A 20,927-nucleotide genomic window follows, 5' to 3' on the forward strand; every position below is an offset into this window, starting at 1 on the left:
TGAGGGCAGTGAGGATCGGACTTCATAGAGCTACCAGTCCAAAAAGCCTTCATTTTGGGCCTTGTCTCTGGCACCGATGTCCAGGGGCTGATCCACGTGTCAGAATGGAAATTCCTCTACTTAGGCCCTGAGTAGCTGTAATTGCGTTGAAAAACTTTCACGGTATGTATGTCTCGTTAGGTACCCCCAAGCCCATCATCAAATGGTTACACAACGGCAGAGAGCTGACAGGAAGGGAGCCTGGCCTCTCGATCTTGGAAGACGGAACGCTCCTAGTTCTCGCTTCGGTCACCCCGTATGATAATGGAGAGTACATCTGTGTTGCAGCAAATGAAGTAGGGACCACAGAAAGAAAATACAACCTCAAAGTCCACGGTAAATAGCGATGGGAACATTTCACTACGTTTTTTGCTTGAAGACCACAAACGAAGAGAAGGGAGAACCAGATGTGGTCATGGAAATGGTGCTAGGCCCCAGGCTGAATCGTGGGAAATGATTGTGTAAGAATGAAGATCTATTTTAGAATCAAAGAGGGTAATAATTAGAATACGTCTGCACGAGACTTCCAGGTTCTGTGGTTTTAAATGTGCGGTTCGTGTTTAGTAAGAAGAGCCGGTGTTTAATCGTTATAACACTCTGTTGTAGTTCCCCCTGAAATCCGAGATCAAGAAAAAGAGACGAATGTGTCTGTGGTGATAAATCAGCCCACACATCTCATCTGTGAAGTATCAGGCAATCCTTCTCCCATCATCGTGTGGTACAAAGACGACGTCCAGGTAACGTAGCCCCAAGCGTTGCCGACGGCACCACGCTAATATGCCTGTGGAAATTCGAGCTTTGTCCTATTCGCGTGAATCAGCTAGGTGTACGTTTTGACCCCGGGGTGTCTATGAGAGATGCAGTGACACTGGCCTTTTGGCATCCCTTAAGGTGACTGAGAGCAGTTCTGTCCGGATGGTGCACAATGGAAAGACACTGAAGCTCTTCAAAGCTACTCCAGATGATGCTGGGCGGTATACTTGCAGGGCAGTTAATATTGCAGGGAATTCCGAGAAGCATTTCAACATTGCTGTGCTAGGTGAGTGGAGTGTTCTGTGCAGACAGTCACCGTAGGACCGTAGACTCATTTCGTTGCAATGATTCATTTTTCTGAGGTGTCTGTAAATGAATTCAGCTGGAAATAAGGACAGATGGCTTCAGGCTTGCAAACCCGTTCATCGACCTAGTAGCATTTTGTCATTCTCATGGGGATGAAACTGGGTTTATATTATCTGAGGAAGGAGCACCTAATCCAAGGAGGGAAGGCTTTTTTTTTTTTGGATATTTTGGGGGAGTTGGAGAGAGAAAAGTGCTCAGGAGAGATGTGGCTGACTGCTCAAATCATACTTTTTTAGGCCTCATTTCCCTTTACTTAAAGTAAGGGAAAGATGCTTTTACAGGAGACTTAGAGGTGCCGGGTAAAGAAGTCAAAGTAGCACTCTGCTAACAGAGTAGCAGTTAGACAAGCTGCTAAATTTATTCTCCCAGTGAATTTGGTGTTCTTCTAAGGTGCCAGAGTTGCAGCCAGAAAACCCAAGTTCTTTGCTAGCAGCTTTTTATGGTGAAGTTGTGGTAACTCAGTCTGGTTCATGGCACTTTGTCAGAGATGACAGGACCAGTTTGAGCCACTCTGAGTTTGTGTGTGTTCAGTTTACTCAATAATTGAATAACCTGTGCTCTGACCTTTGCCAGGCCGTAAGTGTTCACGCTGAAATTTCTTTTTCCAAGTTCCCCCGTCAATAATAGGTGCTAGCTCCCCAAGTGACATCTCGGTCATCCTCAATCACGAGACCACCCTGGAATGCCAAGTCAGAGGTACTCCCTTTCCAGCTATTCATTGGTTCAAAGATGGCAAGTAAGTAGCTGTTTGTCATTTCTAGCAGGGGTTCCAGGAATCCAGAATGGGAGCCTGTTATCTTGTTTTTTCGTTTTTGGCTCATGTGACCCTCCTCCCCATCAGTGTTATAGGCAGGGAGTGAAGATGAAAGCTATTCAGTTTAAGAGTAATACTGCATTTCCATAATGCTTTTAATCCTCATCAAATTCATCACTCGGCTTTAGGCATCTCCAGCAAGTCTACTCCTGAGGGCTTGGATTGTCTGTGAAGTAATTATACACCGCATGGTAATGTTGTGAGGAAGTTTAGGATAGGAAATAAGAAATGCAGTATCCAGGTGAAGTCGCAGAACCATTGTTTCATCATCTGAACCAAATCTATTTGATTAAAATTATCATTTGACCAATACGGCTGAAATTAACCCATGGAGGATATATACCCTAAGTCAAATCGGAGGAAGAACAGATATCCAGATTATTGTTCGAATTTGGTGAACAGTAGGTGAGGAATGTGCTTTGGGCTTTTCACTGATCATTCATGGATAAGATTTAATTTTGCAAAAGACTGCATTTCCATCCATGCAGCTGTAAATTTCTCCATTATCGGTCAGTTCAGTTTCACTGTGTAGACCTCCTGGAAAGATGAGTCCTATATGAACTAAGAACAATATTTCACAAACCATCTCAGCATCTCCCGGTCGACTAAAATCTGACCAATTTCCAGACAATTTGCTTTCTAAACTCTGGCAGTGTAGATGAGGAGGTAACTGATTATGTTTTCTATTTTCTCTCTTTGGAAAAATTTCAGATGAATTAGACTCTAGACTATGGTTAACAATTATTTAAGACCTTACCCTATTTAGAGATCATTGCAATGAACAACTACAATAAATATGACCTTATTTTAGTTCATATTTTCCTTGGGCCATATTATACCCTTCAGGAATTGGAACTGTGGAATCTTAGTAGAAGGAGAAAATCAAATTTCATTAATTTTGGTAAACATTGGACATTTATGTGGACACAAAAGGACTCCATATTGTTCTCATTGAAAAACCCAACTTTCCTGGAATGACCTTTGACTCTGCTATAATCTGTATGCCAGATAGCAAACACTTGGCTAAATTATTATTATGTCTGTTATATGAGAATTTTCCTTGGATTGAAATTGGTGGACCACTAAGACTTAACCGTCTTAAAATTGTCAGGACTTCAAAACTCTGCAGAACTTAGAGACCAAGTTTGAGAATGAAACATGATCGGGGTCATAAAAATACGACCTTAAATTAGCAAAAAAAAGAGCATGCCAGCAGATACCTTTGTGGTATTTACAAAATAATGCTTTTATGTAGGTTGTAGACATGTATGATCTTGAATAAATATATTAGCAGCAGCATTCCCTGAACTATCCATTTTACGACATTGAACTACTTTTTGTTACGTATCTGCCAACTCTTGTTGTACTCTTCTCTCCCAATTGCTTAGTTCAGTACTCTGCATACAGTAAGTGCAAAAAAAAATACAGTTGATTGATTGAGAAGCACATATAGGAAATGACCCCAGAACCTGAAATAATTATCCCTTCCTTTAGGCCCATTTTCTTGGGAGACCCTAATATTGAACTCCTAGACAGCGGGCAAGTTTTGCGCATAAAGAATGCTCATCGAAGTGATAAGGGACGCTATCAATGCACTGTGTCTAATTCAGCTGGTAAACAAGCCAAGGAAATCAAATTGACCGTCTACAGTAAGTTACAAGACTGCTTTTTTTAAACAACACCTTCTTTCCATTTGTCCTGGGAAATTGTGATTTAAAGCACCACTTATGTTCTTGAAAAAAAATGGAAATGGTTCTTCTTTTGGAAGAAAATCAAGTCATTTATTTTTTCCATTTGGCGAAGGGAAATTATGCCATTCTTTTGTCTCTTCCTCTCCCTCTTCCTTTCTCGATGACCTTTCTCTTTCCCTCGTCCCCTCTTTTCTCTCCTGCACTTCATGCCATGTTTCTCTCTTTCTCTCCGCCTTTCTTTCAACTCTCCCTCACATTCATTCCCTTGAAGAGGGAGGCGTGACATAAGGGACCGAGTCAGGAGCTCAGGTCGGAATAAATGTATTGCATTAAAGCACTTCTTATGTGCCAAGCACTGTACTAATAGCTGGGGTAGTCAGATTGGTGCATGTTGCCACTTACCCAATGGAGACTGTCCCCATAAATGGGGGAAGACCTTTCTCTGCTTCCCAGAGGTTGTAAAAAATTATCTGTCTGGATGAACAGATTTCAACAGAAGTCCATCTCAGTCTTTTCGTTGCACATTAGTCCGCATGACTCTAACCATGTCCACTCTGGCATTCTTAAAAATACCTGGTGTTGGTAGGGGGTTTTTTTGCCTCCTCAGACTCTCAACAGTTTACAGCCACTTAGAAATTAATCCTTTCAACATCTCCCAGTCTGCTAATATTGTTGCCCTTCTGCAGCTAGGACAAAGAGACACATGCAACCATTAAATAATTGATGGATATCCAATAAGAACCAGAAATCCACTAGACCGTAAGCTCACTGTGGTCAGGCAAAGTGTCTGCCAACTCTGCCCTCCCTCCTCACGTCCATCAAACTAACTCTCTTCCCCTCTTCAAAGCCCTACTGAGAGCTCACCTCCTCCAGGAGGCCTTCCCGGACTGGGCCCTCCCTTTCTCTCTGCCCCTCCTCTCCTCCCCATTCCCCCGACTCCTTCCCTCTGCTCTACCCCTTTCCCCTCCCCACAACATTTGTGTATATTTGTATATATTACTTAGTACTCTATCTTATTAGTGATGTATATATCAATCTATCTATCTATGATTCTATGTATCTATTTTGATGGTATTGATGCCTGACTACTTGTTTTGTTGCCTGTCTCCCCCTTTTAGACTGTGAGCCTGTTGTTGGGTAGGGATTATCTCTATCTGTTGCCGAATTGTACATTCCAAACACTTAGTACAGTGCTTTGCGCACAGAAAGCGCTCAATAAGTACGATTGAATGAATGAATAATCTCCCAAGCGCTTAGGACAGTGCTCTGCACACAGTAAGCACTCGATAAATGCCATTGATTGCTTGAATCGAGCCCCGAGAGACTTTCTACTCAGTCAGCAGTCCAAATATTGACCGCTTTCTGCCTGTGACTTTCAGAATGTCCATGGAGGACTTCTTAGGAATCTCAAGGAAATTTAGAACTTGGAATGAACACCACAGGGGTAGTGTGGTTTAGTAAGAAATAGTACTGTTCTGGGAGTACTCAAATTTACATTCCGGTCTGATGTTGATGGCGTACTAATTGGGCTTCTCGAGGCAGTTCACTTGAGCTCTTTGATCCTCAGTCTAGACATCTTTGAAATTGGGAAGAACACCACCTGTCCAATCTATTTCATAAGAATATTTGCAGATTAAATGAATTTGGAACAAAACACTTTTTCCTGGAAAAAGATTGAAGAATTTCAGTAAATATGAAGGGTCGAGATTTTTTTGCTCTTATCAAAATCAAGGGGTTTAAAAAAGCCTCATGAAAAAACAAATATTCTCATCCAGTGCCAATTCAGTGCTAATTGATTGCAGCTGAGAATTTCAACAGTTGGATTTTTGCATAAGAATTGGTTCTATCCTTCAACACTAATCTCCCACCTTTAATAATAATAATAATAGTAATAATGTTGTTGTTTAACGCTACTATGTGCCAAGCACTGTTCTAAGCACGGGGATAGATACAAGGTAATCGGGTTGTCCTACACAGGGCTCATAGTCTTCACCCCCCATTTTACAGATGAGGGAACTGAGGCACAGAGAAGCTAAATGACTTGCCCGAGATCAGAGAGCTGACAAGTGGCAGAGCTGGGATTAGAACTCATGACCTTCTGACTCCCAGGCCCGGGCTCCATCCACTACATGAAGCTGCACCTTCTAGCCTGTGAGCTCTATTGTGGTCAGGGATTCTCCCTATTGCTGTATTGTACTTTCCCAAGTTGCTTAGTACTGTGCTCTGCACACAGTAAGTGCTCAGTAAATATGATTGAATGAATACAATTTTTGGTGGGAAGTTGGAATATGGCCATGTATACCAATTATTAATCATCTAAAACTTTTTCTTGATAGACACCATTTTGGTTATTCACCTGAATAACAATTGATGTAGTTAGCCTCATTACTGTTTGACCTTTGGTAAGTCATTTAAGCGCACAATGCCTCAGAGTCCTCATTTGTAAAATGAAGATAAAATAACTTCCCTCTTAGACTCTAGGTTCCATGTGCGGCAGGCACTATGTGTAATCTGTTGATCTTGTATCAATCCCAGCCTTTAGCACAGTGCTGGCACATAGTAAATGTTTAAGAAATGCCATTATTGTTAGTGATTTCTTGTGAGCAATATTTATTTTGATTTTTAGCTTGGTGTTGGTACCAATTCATCTACTCCTGGTTGTTTTCAGAAATCCTGAGTGTAGCTGGAACAGTTTGCCAGTGGTACCCGTAAGAAGGGAACGATAATCAATAATCATTGGGTTAAAATGATATAAACATTTGGCCCAAGATGCTCACCGTGCTGGGAGGGTTTGTAAATTCTCTACCTGAAACTCAAAAAAGTCAGGCCTACCCCGTAAAGGCAACCTAGAGGTGGGAGCAATTATCTGAGGAATTCAGACTGGTTTGATAGCCAGTCTCACTTAGTGAAAAGAACACGGGCTTGGGAGTCGAAGGTTGTGGGTTCTAATCCTGGCTCGCCACTTATCAGCTGTGTGACTTTGGGCAAGTCACTTAACTTCTCTGTGCCTCAGTTAAAATGGGGATTAAGACTGTGAGCCTCACATGGAGCAATCTGATAACCTTGTATCTATCCCAGGGCTTAGAACTGTGCTTGACACATAGTAAGGGCTTAACGAATGCTGCTATTATCATTATTATCATCGATATTAAAAAATGAAACTTCAGTTGCTTCAGAGGTTCTCGGTGATGTCAAATGTATCTCAATACTGCACAATAACCAGTCTTAGTGGTTAGTCAGTGCTGCCATGAATCCTCTAGATTGGTTGTTTCAATTCATTCAATCGTATTTATTGAGCGCTTACTGTGTGCAGAGCACTGTAATGAGCGCTTGGGGTTTCAGATCACCAGATAATAACTCCATCCAATACTTGGCTGGGGAACAACTGGCTTGATGCCCCGTGAATGTTTGTAGTACTCTAGGAATTCGAAGAATGATAATTGTAAAGCAATTAGACATGTTTATGTTCAATCACGGGCCATTTAGTGGCTTTTAAGTGAGTTTAGCTGTGATTCGAGAATGGCCATGCTAACTATTGCAGTAGAGAACCAATCCCTTGAGTTTTTTCCATCAGCAGAGTCTTTAGGGAGAGGGTGAAGGAAACCGAGTATGTTGACACTAAACTTTGGAAGAGACACATGTTACCAATTAGGTGAGCAAAGCTGAACAGATGAATTGTTGGCAGTTCCCAAAAAAGAAATATCAAGAGGCAAAAATTTAAAGCCTCGGCAGCCATCACCAGTAGCTGGTTCTGAAAGCATTTAGACTCTGTGTACTCCCCCGGGAGAGAAACTGCAGCTGGAGAAAATGTTGGGCTTTAAGGCTGTTTAGAGATGTCCTCTTTTGCTCCTTGGTCTTGCTCCAAGCTGCCTGAGTGTGTTAGGTACATTAACCAGAACTTTGTAATTCCCATATGTAACACTGTTCTATAACAGCAGAGCTAAAATGAGCCCCAGGAATAGCAACCTTCACTTGCTTTAGGCCTTCTTTTTGAAGCCAGCAACCCTGATAATGGATGATGATGATGATAACGATCGTGCAGTTGAGCAGTTAATTATCTGCAGATGAATCGCAGACTCCGTTAACTTTTCATTCTTGCAGTACTCGAAGGAATTTATGCCATCATTTATACTTACACTGGTTTTATTGCAGAAGGAGCGGTTTTAAATACCCTTGGTTTTTTGTGTTTTTTTTTTTTTCCAAAATTATCCCTAGTTCCACCCAGTATTAAAGGAGGGAATATTACTTCGGAATCATCAGTGTTGATAAACAGCCTTATAAAGCTGGAATGTGAAACCCGAGGACTGCCGCTTCCTGCCATTACGTGGTACAAAGACGGACGGCCCGTCATTTCCAGCCCACAGACCCTTTATGTTGACAGAGGGCAATTTCTTCAAATTCCTCACGCTCAGCTGTCGGATTCGGCAAAATACACGTGCCACGTGGCCAATGTTGCTGGAACGGCTGAGAAAACACATGAAGTTGATGTCTATGGTAAAGAATATTTTATTTTCCGATATATGTGCGCGTGTTCATACTTAACCGTTTGATAAGAGCAAGGTAGTCCACTGATCAGCTGTGGGTTTTGGATGTTTTCTCATCTTTAAGGAAATTTAAGTGCTCTAAGAAATGGCTCTCTTATGCGGTCAGGCAGTAATTCACCTTGGACAGGAGGAGCAAGCCTCATTCTGTTCATTTGGATAATCCTTCCTTTGTGGCTGTTGACTCTTGGTTCTGCTCATTTAATGAATAGAAGGTAGAAGGAAACTGAGCTGTCCCAGGTAGGATCCTCACTTCAGGTCCTTCGATGGTCACCTGCTGAGTTGCGGTTCACTAAGCCTGATAATTACATACAGATTGCTGGATTTGTCTCCCAGTGATCAAATTCCTAGTAAGACAGAAAGGCAGATATGCTGCTTTCAACAGACTGGGAACCACAGGGACGTACGGGATGGAGAACATAAGGAAAAATGACCTTAAAAGGATGTATTTTTTTTTCTTTCCGCCCCATTTAGTTCCTCCTGTTATCGAGGGCGACTTGGACACACCCCAGAACAAGGAAGTGGTTGTGGGTAATTCCCTGACCCTGGAATGTAAAGCTGCTGGCAACCCCCCTCCTGTCCTGACCTGGTTGAAAGATGGGGTGCCTGTGAAAGCCAGCGAAAACATCCACTTAGTGTCTGGCGGGCAGAGGCTCAGAATCGAGAAAGTTCTAGAAGCTGACCGCGGACAGTATGTATGCGTGGCTACTAGCGTGGCAGGAGAAAAAGAAATCAAATACAACGTTGATATCTTAGGTATGGAAGTAGCGATCTCCCCTTATTCTGTCTGGCATCGTGACGGAATTTCAGAGTTACATGAACAGGAGCTAGATTGGACCTGAGGAGCTTTAACTGATAGAAACTTAAATCGATCGTTTCGTCAAAATCAGCATCGGTGAATAGCTATTGATTGAATAACGTTTGCGTTACTTGCTTTGATAGATGGTATATAGCTTGGAAATGGAGAGGCTTTGCCGGTTTACATTGCTTCAGGAATCAATATCAATTCCTTGCTGCTTTGTCATCTGTAAACGTAGATAATATCTGCTCTGTCTTCCTATGTCTTAGATTACAGAGCCTCTCTGATGTGATTATCTTGTTTCTACCCCAGCAGTGAGCACTGTGTTTATCACCTAATAAGTGCTTAGCGAATAGCATATTGTTGGCTGCAATTGTGTGTTACTTCTGGGATTATATAGCTTCTTATCACCTTGCAGTGCCACCGACTGTGGAAGGGGGAGATGAAGCATCAGACTTCATTGTTCTCCTTAATAACCTACTAGAGTTGGATTGCCAGGTCACTGGATCGCCTCCACCGACTATAATGTAAGCGGTTTGGTATGTCTGTCATGACCTTTCATCTTCTTGACCCGGGGGTATCGGAGATAGCCATTAAGAAAACCAGTGCACAAAATGAAATGTCCAGAATTGGGTTTATGTAGATTAAAAAAAAAAATCCTCATGAACATTCGTAAAGAAGCAAATATATAGTATCGAGTTGAGCTCTGGAAGCCAGGGCGAGGATACTTCATCATCCTTAGTTTTCTTTAGAGTAAATGTCGCAGTGACTTCTTAATTCAGAGTTGCAAAGTATCTTTTTTTCTCTCTCTCTCTCTGGGTTAGGTGGTTGAAAGACGGCCAGCCAGTCGAAGAAGGGGATGGACTCCAGGTGTTGCTAAATGGGCGCAGACTCTTAATCTCCCAGGCCCAAGTGTCAGACACAGGTCGCTACCGATGTGTGGCGACAAACGTCGCGGGAGACCGTGAAAGAGAATTTGCCGTTGCAGTCCATGGTACGTTTAACCCAAAGGGAGGGTTTTAAGACTTGCCGTACCTTCACCTTCTTGGAGCGACAGTGCCCCGGGAAGGACAAAACTGTCTCCTCGTGAGCCCTTTCTCTACCCTGTCCCTGTTTGGAATCACTTCCTGGGTCTCTGGAAAGAAGCAGCCCGATGCTCCTGGCCCCTCTCCTCCTCAGCCTGGGGAGAGCAGAGATGATCACCACGCTGAAGTAGCGCTGGGAGCGTAAGACTGTCGCTATGTCCCCCCCACCCCGACACCCCCATAGAGCTCTGTGTGCCCTCATAGCTGTATTGAGTCACCGTGGAAAACCTGCTCACTCACTCCTTTTTGTTACGCTTAGTCACCCAACCTGGAATCGAGACAGAACTTTCTCGACTTTCAAATCCGTATCAAAAAGCAACTCCTTACCTTCAAGCCTTGAGTGGCTTTAAGGCACTCAGTCGGCTCTGCCCATCTTAACCCGACGTTGCTAATCTCCCAAGGCAACCCAGCCCGCACCTTTTACTCTAACTCCAATTTAATCTCCATGCCTTGAACGCATCTGTTTCTCCACTGACCTCTTGCTCAGTACCTCCCTCTGATCTCAAACTCCCTTCCCCTTCTTATCTGACAGATTACCACTCCTACCATCTTCGAAGCCCTACTAAAATCCTGACTCCTCCAGGAAGCCTTCCCCGACTAGCCTGTCACTTAACCCACCCTGTCCACCCATGCATTTAGTCTGTACCCCTTTAAGAACTTTGATTTTCACCCTGTACCACTTAAGCACTTTTCCGTCGTGGGCAGGGATTCTCTTATTTGTTGCTGAATTGTACTTTCCTAGTGCTTAGTACAGTGCACGAAGTAGGTGCTCAATAAATACGACTGAATGAATGTTCACCCCACTCCCAGCCCTATAGCACTTAGGTTCGTATCCTTATGCCCTGACACTTGCCCATGTATAATTTCTAGGTGGTAAGTTCCTTGAGAGCAGAGATCATGCCTCAGCAATATAGTATTGTGATCCCCCAAGTGCTTAGTATACTGTTCTGCACAGTGTGCTCAATAAATACCATCCGTGGAGTGAAAGGAGATGAGTAAGACTTACCTGAACTGGGATTAGACAGTGCAATGCCCAGGGCAGGAAGAAAAACTTTTGCCCCCTAATATTTTTACTCATTAATTTTACTTACCATAATTATGTCATTTTTCCCCCTCTCCCCTCGGTTTTGCGCTGAGTGCTCACACAGTCCCATCACGTTAGTTAGAGTTCTCAGAATTGCTCTATCCATATATTCAGTAAGAGAAGTTTAATGATTTACTGCAATGGACATCAAATGAAAATTCTAACCTGAAAGGTGTATTCTCTGATTTGACAAAAAAAAAAGAGTGCAGAAGGGATTGTGTGTGGCTATAAATTGAATTTGGAGAAAGTGACTAGAGCACCACCACCACTCTCTATTAATTGTTACTCCGCATCAAGTAGCGTAATTGGTCTCGAGTAGACTTTCAAAGAGGTACATGTTCTTGTTCTCTTGGAAAGCGCTCGGACCTGGAAATCAAAGGACCTAAATTCTCACCCCAGCTCTGCCTCTTTCCTGCTGTGTGACCTCGGGCAGGTCACTTCACTTCTTTTTGCCTCAGGTTCCCCGTCTTTAAAGTGTGGATTAAAAACTTGTTCTCTCTCCTACTTAGCCTGTACATCTCTGTCTGTGGGAGAGGTACTGTGCTGATCCTGATTATCTTGTATCTATCCCAGTGCTTGGCACATAGTATATACTTAAATGCCATTATTATCATTATTATCAATAATCATAATTTATTATTATTATCTATCAGGGATAACAAGGCTGACACAAATGTGAGATTATCGTATATATTTCCAAGTACTGCAGTATCCAGGCATATATGAGCTAACTTGAAGTGCCGGGCCTTAGAATATTGTTCAGTAGAAAAGCATAATTTCATTTAACCGTATTTATCGAGCGCTCGCTATATGCAAAGCACTGTACAAAGCACTTGGAAGAGTACAATATAACAGTAAGCAGACACATTCCCCGCCCACAACGCAAGCGTATTAAGCAGGTAATAGTAGGTGAGCTTGAAGTTTGTGATCGGTCGACCAGTGACACTTGACATCAGATGAAAATACTACCCATATTGCAAGGGGCCTAAAGCACGTAAGGAATTGGGTTGTGGTGTTTCAAGGGTCTCCAGGTTATTGCACGCATACCTTTACGTGTCAATATCTCCTTTTCTTTCAGTTCCTCCAACCATCAGATCAGTGGGACCATCTGAGAGAGCTGCGGTGATATACAAACCCGTGACCTTGCAGTGCATTGCCAATGGGATTCCTAACCCCTCCATCACGTGGTTAAAAGATGGGCAGCCCGTCAACACGGCCCGAGGAAACATTCAAGTAAGCCCAATTCCTCGAACGGGGAACTACGTGTACGGTCCTTTTAAAGCGGACACACGATCACATCCTTCTTTCCTGATTTGGTCGAGACCGCTCTAACCAAGGTTGGGCAAGTTGATGAACAGAGCACAAGATCATCACGAGGTTCACGCTCCAGTGAAAGTGCCACCCCCATTGAACAAGGCAGTTACTTCCAGTAATTTCAGCAGCCATCTAAAACTGTGATTGTTTTCTGTGTCAATTTTATTCCTCCAATTATTGATAAGCTCCTATTAACCTCTGAGGGCAATGCTTCACAGAGAGGCTACATCATCAACGCAAAGCCATTCTAACCCTAGTTTTGAAAAATAATAATAATTGGGGCATTTAAGTGCTTACCATGTGCCAGGCATTGTACTAAGCGCTGGGGTGGTTACAAGCAAATGGGATTGGACCAGTTCCTGTCCCGTGGGGGATTCACGGTCTCAATCTCCATTTTACAGATGAGGTAACTGAGGCCCAGTGAAGTGACTTGCCCATGATCACACAGCAGACAAGTGGCAGAGCCGGGATTAGAACCCATGACCTTCAGACTCCCGGGCCCGTGCTCCACCCACTACACCATGCTGTTTCTCAACCCGTTTTCCCTCCCACTTAGACTCTGTGCCTCGTGTGGGACCGGGACTGAGTCCAACCTGATTATATCGTATCTATCCCAGCGTTTCTTTCGGGGCTTGTTACGTTGTAAGTGCTCAACAAGTACCATTAATCAGTCAATGGTATTTATTGAGTGCTTACTACGTGCAGAGCACCATACTGTGCACCTGGGAGAGTACAGTACAACGGAATTAGCAGACACATTCCCTGCCCAATCCCTGTGAGTAAAATATGGGAACCAGAAATCTTAGGAAGGATGAAAGGCAAAGCCTACAGGTGACCTAATGGAAAGAGCATGGATCTGAGATCAATTAATCAGAGCAATGTACTAAGCATTTGGGAGAGTATAATATTACAGAGTTGGTTAGGCAGCACTTTCCCTGCCCACAAGGAGCTTACCGTCTAGAGGGGGAGACATACATTAATATAACTAACTGACGGATAAGTACTGTGGGGCGGAGGTGGGGGGGGTGGCAGAATAAAGGATGCAAATCCAAATGCAAAGGTGATAAAGAGTGGAGTGGGAGATGAAATGAGGACTTAATCAGGGCAGGCTTCTTGGAGGAGGGGAGACAAGAGCTTTGATTTTAGTCCATTGCTATTAGCCTGCTTGATGTCCTTGGGAAATCACACAGAACCTTGTAGTGTCCAGTTTTCTCTAAAACGGAGATACCAGCTCCTCTCCATGTTAGAGATTTACTGTAATAGTAGCATGAAAACATTTTTGTGACTGCTTTTAAGACGTTCGTATTATTATTATGTATGCTTAAAATATGCACTTTTCTGAAAGGTACTAAATATAGGCCATGCTTTTTTCAGGCAGCTTCACTTTCATTACGTAATTTCCAACACATTTCCATATTCTCTCAATAACTGGTTTTCCATGACTGGATTAGGATATCTCTGTTCTTTTCCTGAAATTACTAGAAAAAGCATCCTTTTCATCCTAGACTGGTGGTTTCCTTCTCATGTATGGCTAGCTGATTCTGTTTGAAAATATCAAAAAGTATTACAGGTAACGCATAGAAGGTGAATGCAGTGTTTTATGTATATCTTCCAGTTGGGATGCCTCAATACATTTCTCCCCCTGTAGATTGTTAGCTCCTCGTGGGCAGGGATCATATCTGCTAACTCTGTTGAATTGTACTTTCCCAAATGCTTAGTACGGCGGTCTGTTCTCAGTAAAGACCTTTGCTTGATTGATTTGCTCAAGAGCCAAATGCAGAAACAGAATGTCTCGTCCTTTGAATTAGCTGCAGTCGTCTGGCCGAATTTTGCAGATTGCCAAAATCCTGCTGGAAGATGCTGGCAGATACACCTGTGTGGCTACTAATGCTGCTGGAGAAGCCCAGTACCATATTCGCTTACATGTTCATGGTAAGGAAATTTCCATTTGTTGATAGATATTAAAATGAGCTTTAAAAAAAATGGCTTCTGGGAGTATTGCCATTCATTTTGGTAGATCACTGTGAGCCTAACTTTTTCTCAAAGGATGTTTGTAACTCATCCTTTGTCTGACCTGATTACCTTGCGTCTACCCCATCCCTATGAGAAGGAGCATCCCCCAGTTGGACTATAAGCCCGTCAGTGGGCAGGGACTGTCTCTGTCTGTTGCCGAATTGTACATTCCAAGCGCTTAGTACAGTGCTCTGCACATAGTAAGCACTCAATAAATACTATTGAGTAAATGAATGAATAAGAATAAATACGCAGCAATATTGTGCATGCATCTCTTTTCTCCTTGCTGTTGTAAAGCCGGATAAAATCTTACCCAGCTTGCTCCGCTGATGAGCCCATTTTGAGCTTGATGAGACTATCAAGGATTCAGGCATTTTTCCTGGTCTCTTCTTATTCAGGGTGGGCAATATGTCCTTAAATAGAACTTCAGTAGATATCTAAACATTATTCTGGGCATTAATAAGGGTCTATTTTCCAAAATTATAAAGATTTCGGGGAAAAAAACCCCAAACGTCAGATCCTTACAGTTCTATGAAGCTATATTTATCACTGGCTGATTCACTCACATGTTTCAACCACCAAGAGCTTTTATCTGGAGCACCGTTGCCTCACGTGGCTATTTCAATTGGCAACGCTTGTCTCCTATAAAATATGCCACAAGGAGAGCTTTGGATTCCGTTTCTGAGGGCAAGTAATACACTTAGACTCTTGCTAACATGCTGAAAGTCCAGCTTCTATTACTGTTGGCCACATACTCTTTTAGGGCACCAGGGACTGCCTGGTAGAGACATTTGCAAAATCACTTGTTCACATGGAATTTCCTCCAAACTTTCAAAGATTTTGCCTGGCAAAACATCAGCAGTCAGGCTGTAAAATTGTGGAAAAGTTTCCACATCATAAAAATTCCTAAATTCAAGTGCCTTAAAGGAGATCTAGGAAAGTCCAAGGGGATCGTTTTCCTGAGGGTTTATTGCACACTTAAGTATATTTTGTGATGGGAAATACAGCGATTTGGTTGGGTTGGGGGTGGGGGGTGGGGACAGGCATTAAGTAGACCATTTCTGAAAGAAAAAAAAGCAGTTGCCTAGGTATCTTCTTATGAATTAGAGTTGAGATTCACCCAAGAACAGAATTATTTATTTTATCACCTATATAATTCTTATTTCTTAGGTATCCAGTTTAAGAGATTGCTGCTTGTTAGGAGATGCTCGCAAGCACTATTAATAACAGTATAAGAAGAAACAGTTGTTGTTGACATACAATCACTTCTATAATGTTGCATCTGTGTTCCCAAAAGAACCACATATTACATAAGTCTCAAAGTCTAGTATGTCAATACTGATGCCGTATACATGCACAAAACCATTCTTTCCAACTCTAAATCACGCTGTTTTCATACATACACGTGTTGTGGGGAAAAAAAATCTCTAATTCCTAAAATAATAGTCTCTTGAAAATACAAAATGAAATCGAACTCTGGGAGAACTGATTGTAAGATGAATATATGCCGTAAATGAAGCATTATAGAAAATCAACAATCCAAAATTTGAAGTTGTTTATTCAATTCTTTGGGCAACAGTAAACTAGTCAAAAGTCATCTCCACTGAAGTCAGAGAAGAGGAAATTGGTTAAAACTATGTTAGAAAGTTGTCAGAAAAGAAGAATACTCTCTCACCCGGGAGTATTATTAAAGATGTTTTGGAAGGGGTTATAAAAGCTCCCTCCCTGGAAGACATGAAACGTGTAGATCATATAGATATCAGCCTGGGAAGATTTGTGCTACCTTGATTGAAGACCAGACCCGAGTCTAGATGGTTTGATATTCTTTACCAGATGTCATGACTCTCGATTCATCACATCAGCATATATTGTTACAAACGCACTGGCCGTGGCCTATCGATCATATTTACTGAGCGCATGTGCAGTGTACTCTGCTAAGCACCTGGGAGAGCACAATATAGCAGAGTCGGTAGATACTTTCCCTGCCCACAAGGAGCTTATTGTCTGGTAGGGAAAAGGGGGATTTGTGCCCTTTTTTTAACCTGATTGAATCCAATTTTGTTATTTTTAGAACCACCTAGTCTTGAAGATGCCGGAAAGATGTTAAATGAAACTGTGATAGTGAACAACCCAATTCAACTTGAATGTAAAGCAACTGGAAACCCTTTGCCTGGTATGTCTACCTATACGTGTGATTGTGTAGCATCTGTTTTCTAGCTATTCTGGGAATATTCACCATTAGGATTATTATTTGTACAAATTCTACAAATTTAGGAGAGAAAGATTGGCTTGAATCATTCAAAATAGATGATTTGTAAAGTGACTGAAGACACTGAGCAATCAGGTAATTCAGGTTTTAATTTTTCAAATCGAAAATTGCCAAGAATACTAATGGAGCAATTCCAAATATATGCTCATTCAGTATGCACAAGTTGCAGAGATACTAATGCTGTTATTCTCCATATGTTGATGTGAAACACATTTTCACAATGTACTTACAACCTATAAAATTATGCATTTGAGATTATTATTAAATGTATTCAGTCAGTCAAATTGAGTGCAAAGCACTGTACTAAGCACCTGGGAGCATGCAATATAACAATAAACAGACACATTCCCTGCCCACGACGAGCTTCCAGTCTAGTACTGGATTAATCATTCTGAATTGATTTAATCGTGATTCAGCTAATCATTGTTAAATGAGATTATAAGGGAATGGAGGTTATTATGTTGGTTCAGGTTCTATGTACAGTACAAATATGTTAATTATGAAACGACTGATTGCATTTAAGAAAGCGACTACATTAGTTACAGAGTTCAATGCAATCGCTGCCCACAGTATTAACTGTTGGAGAGATACAAACAGGGGCAAGCCGGAAAGATAAGAAAGCGTGATTCCGATGTGTCCAGCGGTACCGGATCCTTTCCTTTCATCTCCTGGTTTTCTAAAATTTCATCCCTCCACTTTGCAGTCCATTTCCCCGATAAAAAAAGTTTTCTGAAGCACTAACTGAGGAAACCAAGATGAGACTGGTCGTTAGCATTGCCAGCAGGGTGTAGTTTTGTTACTTTGTCTGAATAAAGGAAATGACCGGTATGCCCTTTTTCCCCACTCTGATTTCAGCCATCACCTGGTACAAAGACAACCGTCCACTCTCCCGAGCCGCCAGTGTCACATTTTTGAACAGGGGACAAATCATCGAGATCGACAGCGCCCAGATAACAGACAGTGGTGTCTATAAATGTGTGGCCGTCAACTCGGCGGGGTCTACCGAGTTGCTTTACAGCCTGCAGGTTCATGGTATGTTTCCCCACGCTACGACCATCCCGGGGAGGCAGGAACTATTCATGGGCATTTGGTCCATGTGAACTTTAAGGCCTCTGTAATCCTCAGCCTAGTGTCGATCCATTGGAGGGATAAATGTGGTATTTTAAAACACTTGACCGTATCCCATTCTGCTCTGATTCCCCTTGACCCTTGCTGACGTGAATTTGATTTAGTTGCTGGCGCTTCCGAGGCAGTTGAAAGCTCACTGACTAATAGCCGTGCCCTGATGTGCGTGGGTTCACGGCGCCATGGAGACGTGTCCCCAGATAAGCTCTAGTGGCTTACAAAAGTGTTATCTGGTTCTCTGCAACCTATTCCTTGACATCACTTTGCAGCCAACTCAGCTGCTCACCTCTGATCTCCTGTCTTTCAGTCCCGCCGTCAATTTCTGGCAGTAACGACATGGTGGACGTGGTGGTGAATAACCCGGTGCGGTTAGAGTGCGAGGCTAGAGGAATCCCGGCCCCTAGCCTGACGTGGCTGAAAGATGGGAGTCCCGTCTCGAGCTTTTCTAACGGAATACAGGTATCTACGATAACCGACTCAGTGAGGGGACTTTAGGAAGGTTGTGACAGGCGGCGAGGGCTCTGAAGTCCTTGCAGAGAAATTGGATCGGTGCACACGTGTTTAGTTTGCCCCATCTCACGCCCCTTCGTGCTTTTCTCCCACAGGCAGGATAGCGAGGGGATTGCAGTCCTCTGTGATTTATAAATTATTTAATTGTGACCTGTACATTCATTCAGTCGTATTTAATAATAATAATAATAATAATAATGTTGGTATTTGTTAAGCGCTTACTATGTGCAGAGCACTGTTCTAAGCGCTGGGGTAGACATAGGGGAATCAGGTTGTCCCACGTGGGGATCACAGTCTTAATCCCCATTTTACAGATGAGGTAACTGAGGCACAGAGAAGTTAAGTGACTTGCCCACAGTCACACAGCTGGTATTTATTGAGTGCTTACTGCACTAAGTGCTTGGAAGAGCAGGACAACAGTAGCCACATTCCCTCCCTGTCTCCAGACAGCAAGACACGTGGCCTAATGGAAAAAACATGGGCGGGGAGTCAGAGGATCTGGGTTCTTATCCCTGCTCCTCCACTTGTCTGCTGTGTGAACTTGGGCAAGTCACTTAATTTCTCCGTGCCTCAGTTCCCTCATCTGTAAAATGGAGATTAAATTACCTGCTTTCCCTCCTACTTAGACCTTGAGCCCCATGTGGGACCGAAACTGGATCCAACCCAAGTTGTATCCACCCCAGCTCTTAGTAAAGTGCTTGGCACATAGTAGGTGCTTAACAAATGCCGCAATTATTACGTCACGTCTGGGGAAGATGTCGAGCAGTACATAATTCAGGATGGATTGAGTGGTCTTTACCGTCAGAGTTTCTGGTAAGCATGGTTGTTGTCCTTTGCTCTTTCTTAATAGGTTCTCTCTGGCGGGCGAGTTATTGCCTTGACTAGTGCCCAGATCAGTGACACGGGAAGATACACTTGCGTGGCCGTGAACGCTGCTGGGGAGAAGCAAAGGGACACTGATCTCAGAGTGTATGGTGAGAAGTCTCGACAGTTTTCTCTCTTATGCAAACTATGCAGGGTGAAGGAAGTTGATCAGATCAATTTGCTCAGAATCCGAGCAGTATAAGCTCCTGCCATTAGACTGTAAGTTTCTCAAGCGCAGGAGTCCTTTCTTATATACTCTCAAGCACACAGTAAACTTCTCTCCCCTTAGAAGACGCTCAGTAAAAGCTACTGAATGAAATAAACTCTTTGAGCATCTCTCCCAGTTCTATTTCATCTCAAGGTATCTATGTTTAAACTGCATTCCCCATCCTTTAGGAATTTGCAATCTATCCCACTTGGTTCAGTGGTCAAAGAAATGGCCGTGTGCAGACTAATTAGGGAGAATTCTGGGTTTTCTTATTAATGGGAATCTTCTTCCTTAGCAAACCCTAAACGGGTTCCATATTGTGAAGCGGTATGGCCTAGTGGAAAGACCGTGGGCTGGGAGTCAGAGGACCTGGATTCTAGTCCTGGCTCTGCTGTGTGACCTTGGGCAAGTCGCTTTACTTCTCTATGCCTGTTACCTCATCTGTAAAATGGGGTTAAGTCTGTGAGCCTCGTACCTGTTTACCTTATACCCACCCCAACACTTAGAGCAAGATCTGACACACAGTAAGCACTTAAATGATATTATTACTCCACTCACCGACAAGGCTTTATTAGTGAATTTGCCTGGATTTTCCAGTGGACATTTCAGTAACCATAAATGAACCTAAATTGTTACAGTTTTGTAGGGGCCCAAAACAGGAAACAACCACCATGTAAATGAGTAGATAAGGCTCAACAGGACCTAAAAGATATAAGGTAGTGGGGAAAAAACAGACATAGGCACTGGGACTAGAGGAATTCAAGGTAATACACTGAAATAGCTAAGCTCCTTGTGGTACAGGGAGCATATCTACCAACTCTGTTAATCGTGTATTCTCCCGTGTATTTAGTAGAGTGCTCTGTACACAGTAAGTGCTCAATAAATGATCAACTTGGCATTTCTTTGCAGTTTTGGTAAGATTTCCAAGTGCTTTGGGAGTGTTCTGCTCTAGGTAGATAGGTTTCAGCTTAGTGATATGGGAAAATCTAAAGGGAAGGAATAGAGAAGGATGAGCAGATGGTTTCATTAGAAAACTGCTGTTGTTGATGGTGACAAATTGGGTGATTGTAGACTAGTACATATCTTGTGGGGGTCAGGAATAATAGAAATTGTTAAGTACTTACTATGTGTTAAAACTGTGCTATGTGCTGGGGTAGATACCAGATAATCAGATCGGACACAGTCCTGGTCTTATGCAGGGCTCACAGTCTAAGAGGGAGGGACAACAGGTACTTTATCCCCATTTTACAGGGAATTGAGGCAGAGAGAAGTTGAGTGACTTGACCAAGGTTCCACTGCAGGCAAGTGGCAGAGTTGGAATTAGAACCCACGTCTCCTGACTACAAGTCCTTGGTTCTTTCCTCTAGTCCATTTAGCAGGGCTGTCCTTAAGATTTGTTTTCTAAGAGGAGGTCCCTAAAATGTCCCTCAACTAGTGTAATGGATGGTTTGG

General features: G+C 42.8%; 1 protein-coding gene across 2 annotated transcripts in view; it reads left to right on the top strand.

Moving 5' to 3' along the window:
* HMCN1 (hemicentin 1) overlaps positions 1 to 20,927 on the top strand; it is a 293,317-nt gene that overhangs the window by 168,428 nt on the left and 103,962 nt on the right. For both annotated transcript variants that reach the window (XM_029080708.1, XM_029080710.1), the window contains exons 26-40: positions 181 to 375; positions 646 to 776; positions 931 to 1,078; positions 1,768 to 1,894; positions 3,467 to 3,621; positions 7,879 to 8,157; positions 8,679 to 8,960; positions 9,422 to 9,530; positions 9,828 to 9,997; positions 12,251 to 12,405; positions 14,295 to 14,418; positions 16,571 to 16,672; positions 17,624 to 17,800; positions 18,201 to 18,352; positions 19,254 to 19,377. In XM_029080708.1, the coding sequence (XP_028936541.1) occupies positions 181 to 375; positions 646 to 776; positions 931 to 1,078; positions 1,768 to 1,894; positions 3,467 to 3,621; positions 7,879 to 8,157; positions 8,679 to 8,960; positions 9,422 to 9,530; positions 9,828 to 9,997; positions 12,251 to 12,405; positions 14,295 to 14,418; positions 16,571 to 16,672; positions 17,624 to 17,800; positions 18,201 to 18,352; positions 19,254 to 19,377 (2,430 nt within the window). The remainder of the gene's footprint in view (positions 1 to 180; positions 376 to 645; positions 777 to 930; positions 1,079 to 1,767; positions 1,895 to 3,466; positions 3,622 to 7,878; positions 8,158 to 8,678; positions 8,961 to 9,421; positions 9,531 to 9,827; positions 9,998 to 12,250; positions 12,406 to 14,294; positions 14,419 to 16,570; positions 16,673 to 17,623; positions 17,801 to 18,200; positions 18,353 to 19,253; positions 19,378 to 20,927) is intronic.

This window comes from Ornithorhynchus anatinus, chromosome 16, assembly GCF_004115215.2.
Source record: "Ornithorhynchus anatinus isolate Pmale09 chromosome 16, mOrnAna1.pri.v4, whole genome shotgun sequence".
NCBI lineage: Eukaryota > Metazoa > Chordata > Mammalia > Monotremata > Ornithorhynchidae > Ornithorhynchus > Ornithorhynchus anatinus.